This window comes from Aythya marila (genome assembly GCF_965140915.1).
Source record: "Aythya marila genome assembly, chromosome: 22".
Lineage (NCBI taxonomy): Eukaryota > Metazoa > Chordata > Aves > Anseriformes > Anatidae > Aythya > Aythya marila.
Window position 1 is genome coordinate 975,536 of NC_139063.1, and position 18,131 is coordinate 993,666.

The following is an 18,131-nucleotide window of genomic DNA, read 5'->3' on the forward strand; positions in this document are numbered from 1 at the left end:
CTCGCATGTGGCTGGCCCAGGCTCGGCACAGTTGGGTTCCCTCGGCCCTTTCCCTGCCCACGTTCCCTTTCCCTGGCTGGAGGCAGTGGGACGGCTCCGTGCTCGGGGCCAGGCACCTGCTGGCTCCACGGGCATGGCCTCGTGACTCATTAACGCCTGCGGTGCCTGCGGGCAGTGGGGACAAGGTCCTTGCCCAGCCGCCCACCCCGCTGAGCCCCAGCGGTGCCGTCTCCCACCTCAAGGCACCCCAGAGCCAGAGCTGCTTGCTGGAAACCCCCCTCCAACAAGGGACAGAAGCCAGAGCCGCTGCTCCCCGGTGCTCGCCCCAGGAAATGGAAAAACCCAGCGCCGAGCCCTTTCTGCAGCAGTGCCCCCGTTAGCGATCGCCAGGACACAGAGGCCGTTTGTTGCGGGGCTTAAAATTAGCTCTGCACTTGCTGCGTTAGAAACGTGTTTTATAAAAGCCAGGGGAGTGAAAGGGGACAGCACTTTGCTCTGGTGTTCAGCACACACTGAGGGCCAGGGCGAGGGGTTAGCGGCAGTGTGCATCCCACCCGGCCTGGCTCCTGCTCCTCCGTGCACCCCAGGGTGCTGCGTGGGTGCTGTGGGCGTTATTTGCCATCAGTGCCCCGTGGGCCGGCAGCGAGCGGTGCACGGGGCAGGGCTGGCACCAAACCAGGCTTCTTCACCGCTGTGTTAAAGATGCCTCAGGCCCGACCCCTCCACGTCAGCCCCTGCAGTGCCCATCGCGTGCGGGGCTGCTCGGGGAACCCTGCGGCTGCCGGGGGTGCTTGTGGGGGGCTGAGCCCGCACGCTGAGCTGGGCACCTGCATGCACACAGCCATGTACACACACACACGTGCACACAGCCGTGTGCTCGTGCATAAACACGCACACACACACACCGTGGGCATGGCCGGAGCGTGGCCGGCATGCAGGGGATGATCCCATCGCAGGGGTGGCTGCTGCGGGAGCGCCGCCGGGACAAACGGGCTTGACGCAAGCATTTAAAGCTGATATCTGGGTTGTACAAAGGGAGATAAAGCAGAAGCAGCGCAGTTCGGGCAGGCACTGCTGAAGGCTGTGGCACTGGGTCCCCAAAAGGGACAGAGCTCTTGTCCCCACTGCGCTCCCTGGCCAGGCCAGCGTCCTCTTGGCAGCAGTGGTCACAGGAGCGGCGCTTTCCTGGTTCCCCCTCGCCGCAGCACCCAGATAAGCGGAGCCGCCGGCGCCTGCAGCCTGGGGCAGGGTCCAGCCCCACTCCCGTGCAGCCGCCAAGGTCCCCGCTGGAGCTGGAGCCGTGGGCGGACGGCACCGTTGGGCTCCCGCTTTCATCTCTACCCAAGGCCCAGCTGGGTCCGTGCCCACACTGCCCTCTTCCTCTTCCTCCTCCTCCTCCTCCTCCACCTCCGTCCCGCCGGTGACCTTGCCTCGCTCTCGCACAGGCCCTGAGCATCCTTATCTGGGAGCTTGGAGGCAGGTCCGGTGGGAGCAGGGTGAGCCCCAGGCACTGGGTCCTAGGACATGGCCACGGCGCTTGCTCCATGCTGGCTCCCACAGTGGCGTCCCCCCAGCTGCTGGCGTCTCAGCTCTCAGCGGGGAAACTGAGGCAGGAGGTGAGGGCAGGGGCCGGAGCGGGTGCAGGGTTCAGGCGCCCTCCCCACCCAGGATCTTTCCCTGGAAGCGCTCCCAGCTCTGGCGATGAATCACGCTTTCCCCCTGAGCTCCCGCATGCGGGGCCGGATCCAGCACTGCTTGTGGGGCTGAAACTAGACTCCCGCAGCCTCGGCACGCAGCCCGGGGTGCTGAGCCCCATGCTGGGACCTTGTCAGCCACATGTGGGGCACGGGGCTGGCGGCAGCACCCGGAGTCTCTGTGGTTCGGGCGGGCTGGGTGCCCTGCGGTGCTGCATGCACCGACCGAGCCCCAGGAGCTGCCGAGGCCATGAAGCCTCCCTGCTTCCCCAAGCCTGTTCCTGAGGATTTTTGGGGACAGCTCCGGGATGGAGCCCTGCCCTCAGAGCCCAGGATCCATCCCTGACTTGGGGCCAGCAGCATGAGTGGCAGGGGCACGAAGGGGCCATGCACTGATCTCTCCCAGCTGCCTTCAGCCCTTGCCAGGCCGGTGCCAGGACGCAGCAGGGGGTGGAGGAGCGGCCGGAGACGCCGTGGTTTATCCTGTTCCAACAGCTGGAACATTTCCCCTCCCAGATACGCTCCTGCCTTTCGCTCTCCCTCCTGTTTGCCGGAGCAAAGTCCAGGGCGGCTCGCACACGAGGGCGTCGCACCCCGTGGGACACGGAGCCGCAGCGGGTCTGACACCCGAGCCGGCCGTTGCCTGGTTATATCCACAAAACAGCCGGGGCTCTCCTCTTACCGGGGACAGCTGAGCCCCTGCAGCCCCCTGGCCGTCCCCTGGCAGGTGCCCAGGCGCTGCCGTCCTCCCCTCGTCCCCTACAAGGGTTTGCTGCCCCTGGCCCCCCTGCCCGCAGGTTTCTCCCCCCCCCCCTTGGCAATCCCGGGTACAGATGTATATTTATACGCACAACTTGTCCGAATTAACAGCATTCCTCTCCTAGTGAGTCAAAAGCCTCAGCACGAAGAGAGGCGCTTGATGGAAAAAAAGAGAGAGCGGGGAATAAAAAAAAAAAAGGAAAAAAAAAAAAAAAAAAAGGTGGGTTGTGCTGAAAAAAGCAACAGGGCCGAAAAAAGCCAAACACCCAAATCTTCCCTTTCCTTTTAAAGCTCTGCTCCCCTGCACGCGTGTGCCAGCAGGCCCGGGAGATGGAGAAGAGCAGTTATTTTAAACCCGGCGGCCAGCAAGGTGACGGAGGTGGTGACGCGGGGCCGGGGCCGGGGTGGCATTTGGCGATGTTGCAAGCTGTGGTGCGCGTTGCTGGGCGATTTCGGGGCACGTAAGCTGGTGACTTCCTGAGCCGCGAGTGCCGACTTCCTGAGCGGGCAGTGCCAGGGCGGAGGTAGGCTGCATTTCGCTCTGATACATTAATTAATTTGGCTTTAATCGGTCGCTTCTGCCCTTCACCTCCTCCGGCCCCGCAGCGGGGGTGGCCACGCCAAGTGCCCACTGGCCACGCTGCCCCCCTGGGCCACTGCACGCACGCTGGTGTGGCAATATACCTAAAATACGCACTACGGGTAACTGTATGTTAATTATAGCACCCCAAAGGGTGGGGTTAGGGTCCTGCGGGGAGGGCGGGTGGGTGGGCAAGGGTGGAAAGCAGAGCCCCAAGAGGCGAGGGCAGCGGTGATGGCAGCGGCAGCGCCTGGGAGCGCGGCCACGGCCCCCAGCCCCTGGGGGGAGAGCAGAAAGGGGGGCACGGGTGGGAAACGGGGGCTGTGCTCTGCAGGCACTGGGACGGTGGAGACCTTAAGGTGCTGGTGTTTGATATACTCCCGTGCTTCAATAAATAACAAGTGTGGCAAGACGCCGTGCTGCCAGCGCCCCGCTAAGCCCCTGCTCCGTGCACAGAATAAGGCCGCACAGATTCATGGCCACGTGCTGCATCCTCCCCCGTGCCCCTTCCAGACACCCCCGCTGGACACAGACCCCTGCAAGTCCCAGGGAGACCCCCCCCTGCCCAGGGACCCCCATGTCCCCGTCACGTTTCCCCCTCATAGGGCTGGCAGGGATGCTCTGGGGACGTGGGGCTGCAGCCAGCCCTGCGGCTGCTGCTGCCAGGGATGCAGGCATGGTCCTCCCCGCCCTCCTCCTCCTCCTCCTCCTTCTCCTCCTCCTCCTCCTCCTCCTCCTCCCAGGGCGGAGGGCGGCAGCACCCGCAGCTGGCGCTGCAGCCGGGTGAAGCGGCTGCCGGGGGAGTCTGATTTCCAGCCCCGTGTATTAATAACCCCCACCCGCCCCATGCTAAGCCCATGTGCAGCACAGCGCCGGGGGCACCGGGCTCCTGGAGAGCAAGGTAGGAGCTGGGGAGGCGTGGGGGGAGAAGGGCTCATGGAGGGGGGTGTGGGGCAAGGCAGGGCGCTGTGAGACCCCAGGGTGCTGGGCTGGAAGGGGGGTGCTGAGGCTCAGCCCCCCCAGGGGGCATCGCAGGCACCCAGAGAGGGGGCGAGGGGGTGGCAGGGGGAGCACGCCCCAGAGGCGCAGCTCGGAGTCGGTAAGTTTGGAAAATAAACGCTGGCAGAGGAGGGGGGCACGCTAAGCACTGCGCAGCCCCCTCCCCACCTTTCCCCACGCTCCCCGGCTCCAGCGGTCAGGCCGCTGGGTCCGAGGCTGCGATGTGTCATCGCTGCAGAAAACTGCCTTATTAGGAGAGAAAGTACCGGTGAAAATCTGTTCTTTCCTTAAAGCCGTTGCAGCGAGCCGAGGCCGCTCGGTGCCAGCCCGCGCTCATTCCTTTGGGGATGACGAGATATGAGCTCAGCCCGCGGGGCCGGGAGGTGAGAGCATCTCCCCGCTGCCCCCGTGGCAGAAAAAAGCCCCCTCCGGGCCCAGGACCGTGCTCAGCTCCTGCCCCAAATAGCACCCGGGTGATCGTGAGCTGGGAACGTTTTGTGGTGGCAGCAGCAGGTGCCCGCTGGGGATAATGCCCGGCTCGGATGACACTGCAAAGCCGGGGCTGCCGCGGGCCCGCTGCCGTGCTCTGCTCCGGCCTCAGCCAGCACGGAGCCCGCCTGCGCTTTAGCAGCGCATTCCCCTGCCGTGAGGTTATGCCACGGAGCTGGAATCCGGGCACTTTGACTGGGAGCGCCTCACCGGCCGTGCCGTGAGAGCCGCCGGCCACCCCGCTGCCATCCCGCCGGTGCCGGTGGTCCTGCTGGGGTGACCCATGCGGGTCGTTCCCCGTTGTGGGGACAGAAGTGCTGCTGGGTTTTGAAGCACTTGCTCTTCCTCTGCCCCAGTCATTTGTTTTGGGATGGTTTCGCTCCTTTGTTTTGGCCCACGTTGAAGCAAACGGCTTGGGTCAAAGTTGTCCTCGGGCCACGCAAGCGGCACCGCGCTGGCTGACATCTCCTCTCCTTTGCAGGGACCTGATGGCAGAGCCAGAGCCCCCTCCAGAACCACGGCTGGATGAAGCAGGAGCGGCCCCGGCCCCGCAGGGAGAGGCTGCAGGCGCTCCTCCACACCCAGAGGCTCCACACAGCCCCTCAGAGCCAGCGCTGGGCGCGGGGGCTGCTCCTGTACGCGGGGGCAGCCCGGGCGCCTGCCGGGAGCTGCAGGCAGACGTCGGGGATGCTGCCTTGAACCTCAGCATGCCAGGGCCACTGCTGGGCGAGCACGAGGCCGGGGCAGGAGCCCCGCTGGATGCAGATGGGGCAGGAATCCCACTGGATGCAGAAGCAGATGGAGCAGGGATCCCGCTGGATGTGGATGGAGCAGGGATCCCGTTAGCTGTGGAAGCAGATGAAGTAGGAATCCTGCTGGACATGGATGCCACTGGGACAGGGATCCCACTGGATGTGGATGGGGCAGGAGTCCCATTGGATGCGGAGGCAGAGGGGGCAGAGATCCTGCTGGATGTGGATGCAGCAGGGATCCCATTAGATGTGGAAGGAGATGGAGCAGGGATCCTGCTGGACATGGATGCCAGTGGGACAGGGTTCCCGCTGGATGTGGATGGAGCAGGACTCCTGCTGGACGTGGACGCAGACGGGGCAGGGATCCCGCTGTACATGGACACAGACGGGGCCGGGATCCCACCAGAGGTGGACGCAGAGGGGGCAGGGATCCTGCTGGACATGGACGCGGAGGGGGCAGGCACCCCACTGGACACGGAGGGCACGGAGTGTCGGTGCCTCACCCTCGAAGAGCTGGGCGATTACTTCCAGGAGTGCATCGAAGCCGTGGAGCAGCTGGAGAAGGAGCGCGACAGCCTGATCGAGGAGCTGGCCCAGCTGCGGGAGCCGGCGCTGCAGGAGATCCGCCATGCCCACGAGGAGATCCAGGCCGCCTGCCGGCTGCTGGCCAAGGTGGAGCTGGAGAGAGACAACCTGAAGGATGAGATCCGGCAGATCAAGCAGAAGCTCTTCAAGGTGACGAAGGAGTGCGTGGCCTGCCAGTACCAGCTGGAGAGCCGGCGCCACGACCTCTCCCAGCACGCTGCCTACCGCGGAGAGCTGGAGACCCAGGCCGGGCAGCTGTCCGGCGAGCTGTCCCGCCTGAAGGAGACCTGCGAGAAGGAGAAGGAGGCGCTGCGGCAGCGGCTGGAGGCTCCTCCGCGTCGGGAGGACAACCAGTACCTGCAGGAGAGCCGGCGGCTCTCCATGGAGTTCGAGAGCTTCGTGGCGCAGAGCCGCCGGGGCCTGGAGGAGCACTACGAGCCCCAGCTGCTGCGGCTGCTGGAGCGGCGCGAGGCCGGGGCCAAGGCGCTGCAGGCGCTGCAGGGGGAGATGCAGGGGATGAAGGAGGCCCTGCGGCCCTTGCAGGGGGAGGTCAGCCGGCTGCGGCTGCAGAACAGGAGCCTGGAGGAGCAGATCGTCCTCGTCAAGCAGAAGCGTGACGAAGAGGTCGGGCAGTACCGGGTAGGCGTCCTCGGCGGCGTGTTCAGGTTTGGGGGTCACTGTCTGGGGGCACCAAGGACTGGGAAACCAAAGGGCTGGCTCACAGGGACGAGGGGGGAGCAGGGTGGATAAGGAGGGCAGCGAGGTGAAATATCTCCCGTGGGTTTCAAGTCAGAGGTGTCCCCCTCCCTGAGGATTTACTTCATGCCCCTAAAGAAGCCCCAAAGTCTAAAACTCGGTGACTCAGCATCCGTGCCTCGCTTGGTCTGGATGCTCAGCATGAAAAGACCATTACAGAGGCATGAGCAAACATTCTGGCTTTTGGGAAGACCTCCAGGGCAGGCCCACGCGTGGGTCAGCAGGCTCCAGGTGAAGCCGTGTCAGCCCAGAAACCCGCAGACACATCCCCATACCCCGGGGGGACAGAAGGGAGGTGCGGGTACAGCACCAGCACCACAGCTCAGCATTTGATGAGAGCTGCTTGTGGGTGCTGGAAGAGACATGGGGCCGTGCCAGGCATCCCCCGCATCACCTCGTGCAGAGAGAAAATGCAATTCAATATCCACAAGAGCACATTTGGCAAGGCCGCCCGTCTCGCTGCCAACATTCCCGGCCACCGCTGCTGTCCCCACGGGTCAGGGCTGTGGCTGCAGCACGGGGACCTCCAGGGTCCCACCTCGCTCAGCAACTGGGACCTTTGGGGAGCCCCTGGTGTGCCTCCACGTTTTCTTCTTCCCATTCCCGTGTTTATCTTCTCAAGGGTTTTAGATTTACACAGCGCTGACAGCTTTTCAAACGCACACCTAGCAGCGTAGGGGACAAATCCAGCCAGCAGGGAAGCCAAAGCACGCGCTGCATTCCAGCCCTGGCTCCCACCTTCGTAGGAAAGCAAAGCTTTTCTGCAGAGGCTTCTTAACACCATTTCTGGCAGCCGTCAGCCTGGCTGCCCCTGCCTGGAGCAGAGCACGGATGGGCAGAGCCCCGTGAGTGCTCCCCCATAACCCGATCTTGGCTTCTTCACCCCCAGGAGCAGGTGGAGGAGCTGGAGGACAGGCTGAAGGAGCTGAAGAACGGCGTCCAGCTCCAGCAGCGCAAGAACCAGGAGCTGGAGGAGCTGCGGAGCAGCCTGCACCAGGAGCTGTCCATTTACAAGTCAGTCTGTCCGTCCCGGGGTGGCCGGGGAGGGCTGGCAGCGGGCGAGCCCGGCGCTCCTGGCCCCGCACACGCGGACGGCACGGGCACGGGCTGCGGCCGTGGAAAGTCCGACCCTTTGCCATGCAGCGATGTCATGGAAAGTTCTGTGCAAAATAGAAGCAGGGGCTGCCTTCCAAGAGGCAGGCGCGGCAACTTGAAAAAAAATATTTCCCTAGGAACACATGGGAGGGAGAGGAGAGTTCTCGGTTGGGGGACGTTGCTGCAGAGGCTCTTCAACAGAGAGAACCGCCTCCCTGCGAACCTACACGGCTGCTTTCACTCCAGACTTCTTTACTACACAGCTTTTAAAGCTCCAGAAAATGCCCCTCAGTTTGGGGACTATTTTACTTGCCAGACTTTGCACTGTTGTGCGTTACTCCAGTCTCAGCTGTGCACATCCTTAAGCATTTTCTGGACCTTTACTGCCGCTGTAGGATTCCTTTTTCCCCTTCCCCACCCACCACGGGAGGGCATCCCCACCACCAGCAGCTGCAGTTCTCTTTTTTCCACGAAAGACTGCAGCGTGATAAGCCAGGGCGAGGCAATCTTCCTGTTTCAGCCTGTCACATCAGCAGTCACTGCAGGATTTATTAACGCGGGTAACCGCATTGACAGCTCTGAACAGATCCCAGCAACCCCACGTCTCTGCTGCGTGGGGTCTGTCTGATCGCAGGCTGCAGAGGCCAACATCCAAGCCCAGGAGCAGCTGCAGGCTCTAAATTCCTGGGGATCTGCAAATTGCCATCACGGGAAGCAACAGGGCTCCAGATTTCTTAAATGTCAGGGCACCTCGAGTTCCACATTTGAACCAGGGACCTGAGTTAGGTACATCTGAGCTGCTCCCTCCTGCAGCTTACACCAGACCTCAGGTTCCCTCCTGCCAGAGCTCGTGCGACTGCCAAGGGCTCTGGCGGGGCTGGCCTTGTGTCTGCACAGCCACAGCACCATGCACTGAGCCAGTTTTAGTGTCAGCTGATTGCTTTTCTTCCACATCATGAAATGGAAGATTTTTCAGTAGTCTGTCCCTGTTGCCCATTTTCTCCAGCCAGAATACTTTACACATTGCATATATTCCAGACCCTAAATTCACTTTCTACCCACACAGGGGCTGCTTAGAAATCTACGGCCACCTCTGCAAAAAAGAAGAAAAAGCAGACGAAGACTGCTAGAAACGACACTCGTCCTCTTCACAGCAGAAGCGGAGGACAGAGGCAGCTGCAGGGGACGTTTCCTTTCACTGCTTATCTCCTGCTGTACAGCAGCTGCCTGAAGTCAGGAATGCCAGAGTGCTGCTGATCTTCGAGTCAAACTGCTTTTCCACAGAGGAGCAGAGAAAATTATACTTGCACTGAAAAATGGACACATATGAAGAATAATAATGTATGTTTTGCTGTGTTTGGAAAATGTTATCTTGTCTTGTTCCATAGCTGGATTGTAAGCCTGCACAGAAGGTGTTTGGGAAGGCGGTGCTGGGGGTTGATTTTTGAAGTTTACATACAGGTGAAGCTTTATCCTTTTAACAGGACTCTTTTGTAACTCAAGTGCTGTCTGCTGTATTGTGACATGCTCCAATGTGGGCCACAGAAACTGAAGCTTGTGGATAAAAAGGTTTCCACTTTATATAAAGTCTCACACTGAAAATAAAGGTCAGTTTAAGAAGCTTTTGATTTCTCAACGTTGTGTCTCAAAAAAAAATAAGCCTGTGTGTCAAACCATGGTGCATGTAAGGTGTCCAACTATTCATGCTGCAGACTACTTAAAAAAATATTCTTGGGTAAGAGCTAAAGGCAGACCTAGTAGTCAGACAGCAGCACACCTGGGGGGTAAGGCACACTCCCTCCCGTGCACTCCCAACTGCTTGGAGCTATTAAGTGCTTATTGCACAAAACAAGCAGCAGAAATAAGAGGAGGTGGCGTTGAAGAACATGCATTATGAATGTAAGGACTATCCATCCCAGCACCTACCCTCTCACAGGTAGAGATTACGCCCTTGCTTTATGCTTGCTTTCTCTGCTTTCTGAAAAAAAGTTTACTCTCAATAAAACTGCCAATGCAGAAGGAAACCATCAGCACAAAACCACACAGCAATGCAGCGTTTATGTAGAAAAAATTTATTCCATCTGAAGCACTTACACGCAATTAGTCATGAAGAACATGGAGAGTAACAGGTTGCTGGTGGAACAGGACACCCTAGTGGAAGATGTGCAGGATCTAGTGGTCAAGGACTAACTCCTACAAAAGGTAGTTCATCCACATGTAATTTGTAATTTGCTTTACATGTACCAGCTACCAATGCTGTTTTAGATTACTGGGCATGCCATCTGTGGGACATCAGCTGGTAAAAACATACACCTTTACAACTTGGTGGCCCCAAGTTTTAAAAACCATTTCACAGAAAGGAAAGAAATACATGTGAAAACACAGCTCAAGAAACACACAATAGAGCAGGATACATGGAAGGTGAGCAATGCTCTGCAGGAACAGCTAATGTACCCGAACTGCTGTTGCCCAGCAGACGGGAGAAGAGGGATAGGACCAAAGGAAGGAATGAAAAACCCAGAAGTACCAGTAGGGAAAAAAAAATATATAAAGAAATAATTTCAGTTTAAGTCAGAATCTGATAGTCTTTTTTTGCCCCCCCCTTTTTTTTTTTGTATCTGCAGAGGCAGAAAAAGCCACACAGGTACAAATTAACTAAAGGAATCACAAGACTTCTCAGCTGTACTGAACAGGGCAAGACCTTCCACACTCCATTTCTGAACTGCCAGTGGATTAACACTTGTATCATCTCCATTGGCTTAAGCATATTCTGGCAGCTCTACTGATTTAACTTTTGTTTGAATTAGTCAAAAGCCCGTAGCCGTAGCAAGCTAAAGACAAAATAAGAAGAAAAAAAAAAAAGTTTGCTCTGTATGAGGAAAGCAGCTAAAATGGGACAGCCAGCTCTATACACAAGAGGTTGCTGTAGGAAATATGACCAAGGAGCTACAGTGCAGAACCAGCTGAGTTGGGCTAAGCCCTTTTCTTAGGGAGTACTCACTGTCTGGGATAAAAAGCAGTGGATGGTATCTACAGAAGGATGGCTGAACACAAAGTCTACGTGTGTCTCAAAACCAGTGTTAAGTCAGTATCAGGTTGAGAAGGAAGAGAAGGAAAAAAAGACTAAGAACAGGAAGAGTTATCATCTAGGATCCTTGACCTTCTGGATCCACGCTTCCTTCAGGATCTTCATCATTGTATATGTTCTCTGCCTGCAAGACAGAAGCGGAGGAATTGAAGCACTTAGCACCTCATTTAACAGGATTCCACCTGCTAGAACACTTCCAAAAGTTCTGGCAGTTTTCTATCTGCACACATAAGTTACCTATCCCTGATCCCTCAAGGCTATTTAACATAAAGGCTGCAACACAGATTTCTTTTTGGAAATAGCAACGTCTTCAAAACATTTGAGAAGTACTCTTAAGTTACCATAGCTTGTGGGAATCTGACTTCTTACAAGTAGAGACCACTGCAGGGCTTATTTCAATTAAGACTACCTTGTATATGTTTAATAGATCCTTTACTTTGCTGCAGCACCTTCCAGAACTATACAGAATGCTGCTAAGACAAAGCCTCCGTGAACCAGTCTATAAATAAACCAAAATTAGAAGAATGGTCTTTAAGGTTATTCGAACTGCACAAGACTGTTCTCCAAAACTTTCAACAGCTGGTAATTTAAATAAGCAAGCTCTTTCTACTCACCGCTACCCCTCTCCATCCACAGGAGGATATTTATACCATTTGTAAACATTTCATTTGTTATGACAGTAACTAACAGAAACCTCAATTTCACTTAAAAAAAAAAAAAAAATCTAGCACAGAAGGAAAAAGAAGTACTCTCTCCTTTTTTTTTCCTTTTAAATAGAGAAATAACACAGTTTCTCAGTATTTGTAAACCCTTGTTTCTAGCAAATGGATTTCACAACCCATCTGAGACTTAGGCAGCTCTACAAAGTCATTCTGAGAGCTGTAAATAAAACAGGAATGCTGAAATTCAGGCAATTCAACACTCTCTTATCTACCACTTCCTGCACTTTCCCAAACAACTTACCATTTGCCAGACTTGCATGATATTATCTTCTGATACAGAACAGATTACCCAGGGTTCGTTGGGATTCCACGAGAAATCAGATATCTTTGCAGTATGACCACCATGAATAAACTATTACAGGGGAAAGAAAAAAAAAAAGTGGTGGTGGTAACATTTTCAAATCTGTGTTACAGAGATGAGTGATACAGGTCAAAACAATCAATGAGATTCAAAAGACTTACCAATAGCTCTGGGGGACCATCTTCAGCATCCTCAGGGGACTGTTCTTCTCCAATTTTACTTTAAGAGAAAATGAAAAGGATGTGTTTATTTTGTTGTTGTTGTTTGTGATGCAGTTTATCAATAATATTTTGTCATGACAACTTGACTAATTTGGGATTTACCTCAAGTCCCAAACATTTAGCCTGCGGTCAGTGCCACTGGAGGCCAATATAGTTTCATTATGGGGAGACCACTGAACCTACAGACAAGGATGAATTTAGAAAGCAGATTAGTTTTAAGAAGCCATAACACTGCTGACATTCACAGCAAACACCACTGTATCTTACGAGAGCTTTATGAAAAGGCAAATTGCTATTACCTCAAAATATGAATGTGCCCAACAATTACATTCTAAGATAGCGATTAGTTTATATAGTCACGAGGCATTCGAGCACCAAAATGGTACCACACATAACCTCTCCTCTAATGAACGCCACATATTAAGAAGCATAAACAACTCTCAAGGATATTAGCTACTCCTTAATAAGGACTGCACGAATATAAACTGCAGATTCCTTAAATAGTAAGTACGGTTTACACATGAGAAGAAAATCGCTGTAATACAGCTTAACTGCCCAAAAGCTCACATTAACCATGGCTGCTGGAGATAAATCTCTCCAAAACATACCACTCACTAGGATCACAGGATTACAAATTAAGACAATTCTGCATGTTAACCTGACATTTAAGACTCTGGTTACCTCTGAATAAAATTATGTACAGAATCTTTTAAGTACCAACCCTTCCACAAAAAAAAACCTTCTACATATTTTGGTTCTGACTAATGCATGAGTTGGAGATGGAAATATTGTAACTGCTAAGCACATGCTACTAATGATGTTAACTTTCTATATTTACAACCAGCAAAATTAGCAATTATTTTTTTGTCACAAGATGGTCCAGCAGTCCCTTTTAGTGATTACCAGCTAAAACCTTCTTCCAGGACCAAGCTGAGAAGATGAAAACACTGCAGCCACTTCATTGTGCCTCCCTGCTTCAATCTGCTACCATGAATAATTTACATTTACTCTGTACTGCTAGTATTTCACTCTTAACATTGCGGACAAAACTCTCAAACATTTCCTTGTTACATTCTGACCCTGGTTTTCTGGATACTCTGAACTGTGCTGGAGTCACCCCCACACAGAAAGCTACACATCTCCACAACAATAAGCCAGGAAATTATAAGCAGATGAGAGAAAAGAACATGAGGGTTTTAAGCACAAGTACACTTAATAAAAACATAGAGGAAAAGAATACTTTTCATTTTTTTCCCAGCCATCTAAGTAGAACTAAGGGCATAAAAGACAAAGATATTTTGTTGTACCTGAAATATCTCATCTTTATGGGATTCAAAGGAGTGCAACTTCAGTTTTAAGTTCCTCAAGTCCCATAACGCGACAGTCTAGTCAAAGACACAAAAACATTTTTTCCTGAAGTAACCAATATAACACATCCACATTTACACATCAGAAACTAAATAAATATGTTCCAAGTTCAAGGCAGACCTACCTTGTCAGCTGATCCTGTAGCCAGGATAAACTCACTGTAGGGATTGAAAGAGAGGCAGTTGACTTCAGCTGTATGAGCATCCACCGAGTGACTAGGTTTGGAGGTGTTGTTTGACCGCGTATCCCAGCTGGAAGGAGAAAGGAGAATGGAAATAAAGGCTTAAAGCCAGTTTTACTGATGGAATTGGAGGCAACTGGGAAAGCAAAGCATACAGAAGTGCTCATTTTCTAAAGACAGTACCCCACTTACATCATGAGCTTCTGATCATCAGCAACAGATCCAAAAAGAGATTCATGGAGCAGGTGCCAAGACACATCTTCCACTACCGCTGTGTGCCCTGTGAAGATGGTCTTCGCGTCCACCACTTTACCTTCTTTTGGAACAGCACTAATATCCCACAAGCAAATAGTCTTAAAAAAAAAAAACAAAACAAAACAAATTTGAATCCTGAGACAGAAATTCTCATCACCTCTCCTGCCTCCCCCCCCTCAAGAAAGAAAAACATTTTTAACCTTTTGCCAAGGGTCACAAATAAAGTGCAGGTTGTACCCCAGCTAATATTTAAAGTACTCACATGATCATCAGAAGCACTAAGCAAATGCCCACTCAGGTTTGGGTTCCATGACAGCCCATAACCTTCTTTCTGGTGTCCACGAAGACGCAGATCAGGGTTACACTCTCCAGAAGGGTCTGTAAAACAGCAGCATAAGAACTTCAATGCTTAGTATCACTTTCAGTGCATCATGGAATACCTGGCATTAAGTTTTACTGTGCTTTACTAAACTTTGCTTTCTATTGCCAACAGGATGCCTCTTTGTCCTTTTGAGCATTATGCCCACCCTACGAATCACCTCATTAAAACAAAATGCAACAAGACAGCACAGAGCAGTTTGTCTGCTTAAACAGACACAAATTGCAGATTTTTTCAAAGCTGCAAATTTTTAGGCTGGATGACCTAGCAGTGGCCCTTTCTAAATTAGCGCTATGTTACCTGCTGAGGAGTCAAAGAAGCCCAGTAGCCACCTTCAGACTCTGGCACGATGCACCTGGTCTAGCTGGATGAAGGAGCAGCAGCAGCTCAACCCAATTACTGCTCAGAAAATTCTTCCTAAACATTCTGCTGGTGGAGTATTGTTCTTTCTCTCATCATCTCCAACCCTACTTCAAAAGCGATAAATACACTTCTGATCTTCCCCACAACTGGCAGAACTAGTTACTCTGTGTGATCTTGCCAAGCTCATCAGTAAATGAGAGGTAATATCCTTGCAGATCAAGACAACAGTTCAGCTACCCAGATCGTATCATTTCCAGCAAGCCACCTTCTACCACTCCAAATATCATCACATACACTGACATGGCAAACACACTAAGACAGCAAGAGAAAAACACGTACCTTTGTACTGATACACATCAGATATCTACGTTCACGTCTCTACAAAATAACCTTTCACACTAAATGCCCACTTTCCTCTAGAATTACAAGTGATATAGAATCCACAGAAGTTTTCAACCTCTTTTGCACTACATCAGCTTTCTCTTAAGAGTATTTCCTTAAGAAAAGGCTGTCGTTTATATTCTTATGACCTCTGAAGCACAGACATGACAAAGATTCAGGCACCTGGCTTAGAAGGGTGTTTGGTGTAATCAAAGACGAGGACATCGCTGGACGGAGTCTTTGTGGCAATGATGCAGGGGTTCTGTGGCATGTAACGCGCTCTGTTCACTTCGCCCTCGTGATTTATCTTGATTTCAATTTCAATTTTTCCACTAACTGACCCAAAGCCTCCAAACTCTGGAAAAAAAGAGGTATTTAATAGTTGTAAATAATTAGTCATTTTCAGAACAAGACACAAAGATCCAGACTCAGTTACTGGTACTACCAAGGACTTATTTTGGGTGAATAGTCGTAAGAACAAGCAACTAGAAGAACCCAGTTTTCAAATGGCACATTGTCTTAAATATCTCTATTTACAACATAAAAACATCAGGACTTTGGCTAAGTTTAGAGACAAACTGTTTTCTTCTAAAACAGCACAAGACCCAAACTCATCCTACCTAAAATTTTGATCTGTAATGAAGATATGTGCTGTATATTTGAAATGAATGTGTTGTAACTGCACTTTCAAATATAACGAAGTTCAGCCTTGCAGAACAGACAAAATTCTGATATAAAGAAATTGCTGCACAAGGTTTAAAATGTGAAACTACATAACTTGCTAAAGCCACCTTATATCTCTATAGTTAGTTATAGCAACTTTCTATTTTAAGGAAATTGCACAGCAACATTCTGGCAAAAAGAAGGCTTGCCATTTCCTTTTTTTTTTTTTTTTTTTAAATCAGAATAGTGTATTTTTGAGAAATATCAAGATAGAATGGAAACAAATTATTGATTAGACAACATTGTGTTCATCAATAACTGAGAAGCCCAAAGATCAAAACACAAAATGCATAATCCAGGCTTCTGGTAAAAACAAAAGCTAAAATTAGGTCGTTGAGGACTTGCACCATGTAGAAAGATTGATTCAACCAAACAAACGTGAGAAGTGCCTAACTTGGAGCAATGCTGACAGCCAACTAAGATTACAGAAAGCATCAAATTCAAGGCCAGTTCACTGAACAAAATACAGTCATCTTTTCATCCAAGCCAGGCTGGCACAAGTATCAGGCAGCAGAATTCAGACTAGAGGAGAACAGTTGAAATGATACACTGCTCTGAAATAAAACATCCTTTTACGTGAGTGACTTTCTCACTGAGTTTATGTAATGCAAAAATGATGATAAAAACCAGGTTAAGCAGTTCTCCAAGAAATTCATTGTCAACTCATGATGAAAAATAGAGGGGTGAAGTTTTTCCCTGCATGCTTTTTCAGCAGGTCTTCCAAGACATTATGCAGATACATCAAACGTGATATTTGTCCGTTAAGTAAGGATAACAGAAATAAACTGGCCAGTTCAGGAGTAGTATCTGAATTTTATTGCCTGAATGTTAAGAAAAGAGAAATATTCTACTGAGAGGAGGAGGAAAAAACGGTTAAAATTCCGTCTGGCTGACACCTTTGTCCCCTTACCTCCTTTCTCACTATCATAGTGCGAAGCATCAAACTGCGCGTCGTCATTCGGCAACTGCACGCTAGCTATCACGAGATGATTTTGTTCATCTGAAGTATGGGTGCCCAGCACTAACCGATGAATACTGAAGTCTTTGCCCTCGGGTCTGCAAGAGAAGAAAGTTGAATGAGAAACAAAAGGGATTCACATAAACACTGAGCTGACCGCAATAGCTTTTGATGACAGTGATTATACTTAAGTTATATCTATATTTATTTCTGTGTTAGAAGAAAGGAGACTTGTTTTTAAAGAAGGTGAAGTGGAAAGAAGAAAAGCATCAAAATCAAGGGTGTGAAAATGTCTTCTCAGTGATAAAAGGCTTTTATTTTCACAAAATGAAACTGACTCTAGTATTTGTGGTCCTCAACTTGCTGATGGCAAGGCAAGGTAAGGATACAAAAAGCAATTAAGACAGAAAAGAATCATGTAATGCCTTACTTCAGCAAAAAAGGATCCTAGATTTACAATTTATCATGGTTTAAAGGAGCAGCTCACCTTGTGACATCCGGCAGCCACTGCGCAGTCAGGCTGGGCCACTCCAGAGCGTGGGTCATAACCAAATCGTACAAGAAGGGAGTATTCTTCTTCCATATTTTGTACTCTTCGTTGATCACACGTTCCTCCACCGCATCATCAAAGGCTGCTAATTTTTTTTTTTTTTTTAAGAAAACACACATTAGCGTTGCGAATACATTTATAATAAGCACGCAATGTCACAAACGGGCACTGAATGGAGAGAAAATCATTACGGGCACCGCTTTGTGGTCAGCCTGCCCTGCGGGCACAACCCCGGGCCCCAACCCCGCTGCCTGAGGCGCTGCGGGGCCCGGAGCGCCCCGTGCAGGCGGGGGCGGCCCCGAGCTGCTACCGAGCGCCGCGGCCTGGCCGGAGCCTGGACCCAGCGGCCCGCAACCCCCCGGGGCTCCCCGTGGCCGGGTGCCACCCCCCAACCCCCCTCAGCCCCTTCAGGCCCCGCCGCATCCCCACAGGCCCCGGTAGCCCCCCCCCAACCGGGTGCAGGCCCCACAGGCCCGGCGAGGCCCTGCCCGCCGCGCGCCCCCTGGCGGAGCCGCCCCAGGCCCCCGAAGGCTTCCCCCGAGCTCGGCGGGGCCCGGCTGAGGTCTGGCGGAGCATCGGGGCCGGGCTGTGCCGTACCTTCCTTGTCCGCCATGGCGGGGCGGCGGCGGGCGCTGCGGGGCCGCGCGGAGCCGTCAGGCCGCGGCTCTATTGTTCCCTGCCCCCGCCGCCTGCCGCCCCGGCGCGCCGCGCACCCCCCGTTCGCGCGCCAACGCCGCCCAATCAGCGCCCGCCTCCGGGAGGCCGCGGCCAATCAGAGAGCGGCAAGGGGCGGGGACGGGCCGCGCGCGGGGAGGGGGGAGGGTCACGTGGGATGGAGGGGGATGGGAGGGGGAGGGGGGTGAAGCTCCCCTGGGAGCCGCCATTTTGCGGAGGGGAAAGGGAAGGGGAGGGCGGCGCGAGCCCCTCGAGTG

General features: G+C 52.6%; 2 protein-coding genes across 5 annotated transcripts; one reads left to right on the plus strand and one right to left on the minus strand.

The window, feature by feature from the left end:
- Positions 1-2,902: 2,902 nt before the first annotated feature.
- On the plus strand, positions 2,903-9,331 carry SYNC (syncoilin, intermediate filament protein). Of its 3 annotated transcripts, none has more exons than XM_082777748.1 (4): positions 2,903-2,977; positions 5,003-6,497; positions 7,504-7,628; positions 8,776-9,331. In XM_082777748.1, exons 2-4 carry the CDS (start codon positions 5,010-5,012, stop codon positions 8,837-8,839), a joined length of 1,677 nt encoding a protein of 558 aa, XP_082633874.1. In that variant the 5' UTR covers positions 2,903-2,977; positions 5,003-5,009; the 3' UTR covers positions 8,840-9,331. The 3 variants fall into 3 exon arrangements, with proteins under 3 accessions (XP_082633874.1, XP_082633872.1, XP_082633873.1); XM_082777746.1 differs by lacking the exon at positions 2,903-2,977 and adding an exon at positions 3,675-3,934; XM_082777747.1 differs by lacking the exon at positions 2,903-2,977 and adding an exon at positions 4,298-4,415.
- A 436-nt stretch (positions 9,332-9,767) lies between these two features.
- Positions 9,768-17,916, minus strand: RBBP4 (RB binding protein 4, chromatin remodeling factor). Of its 2 annotated transcripts, none has more exons than XM_082777327.1 (12): positions 17,797-17,916; positions 17,137-17,284; positions 16,602-16,747; positions 15,152-15,325; positions 14,108-14,223; positions 13,783-13,943; positions 13,534-13,660; positions 13,349-13,426; positions 12,144-12,220; positions 11,982-12,039; positions 11,761-11,871; positions 9,768-10,921 (listed from the first exon to the last, which is right to left on the minus strand). In XM_082777327.1, the coding sequence occupies exons 1-12, from the start codon at positions 17,810-17,812 to the stop codon at positions 10,856-10,858; spliced, it is 1,278 nt and encodes a 425-aa protein (XP_082633453.1). In that variant the 5' UTR covers positions 17,813-17,916; the 3' UTR covers positions 9,768-10,855. The 2 variants fall into 2 exon arrangements, with proteins under 2 accessions (XP_082633453.1, XP_082633454.1); XM_082777328.1 differs by having other exon boundaries at positions 17,137-17,281; positions 17,797-17,908.
- Between the last annotated feature and the right edge of the window lie 215 nt (positions 17,917-18,131).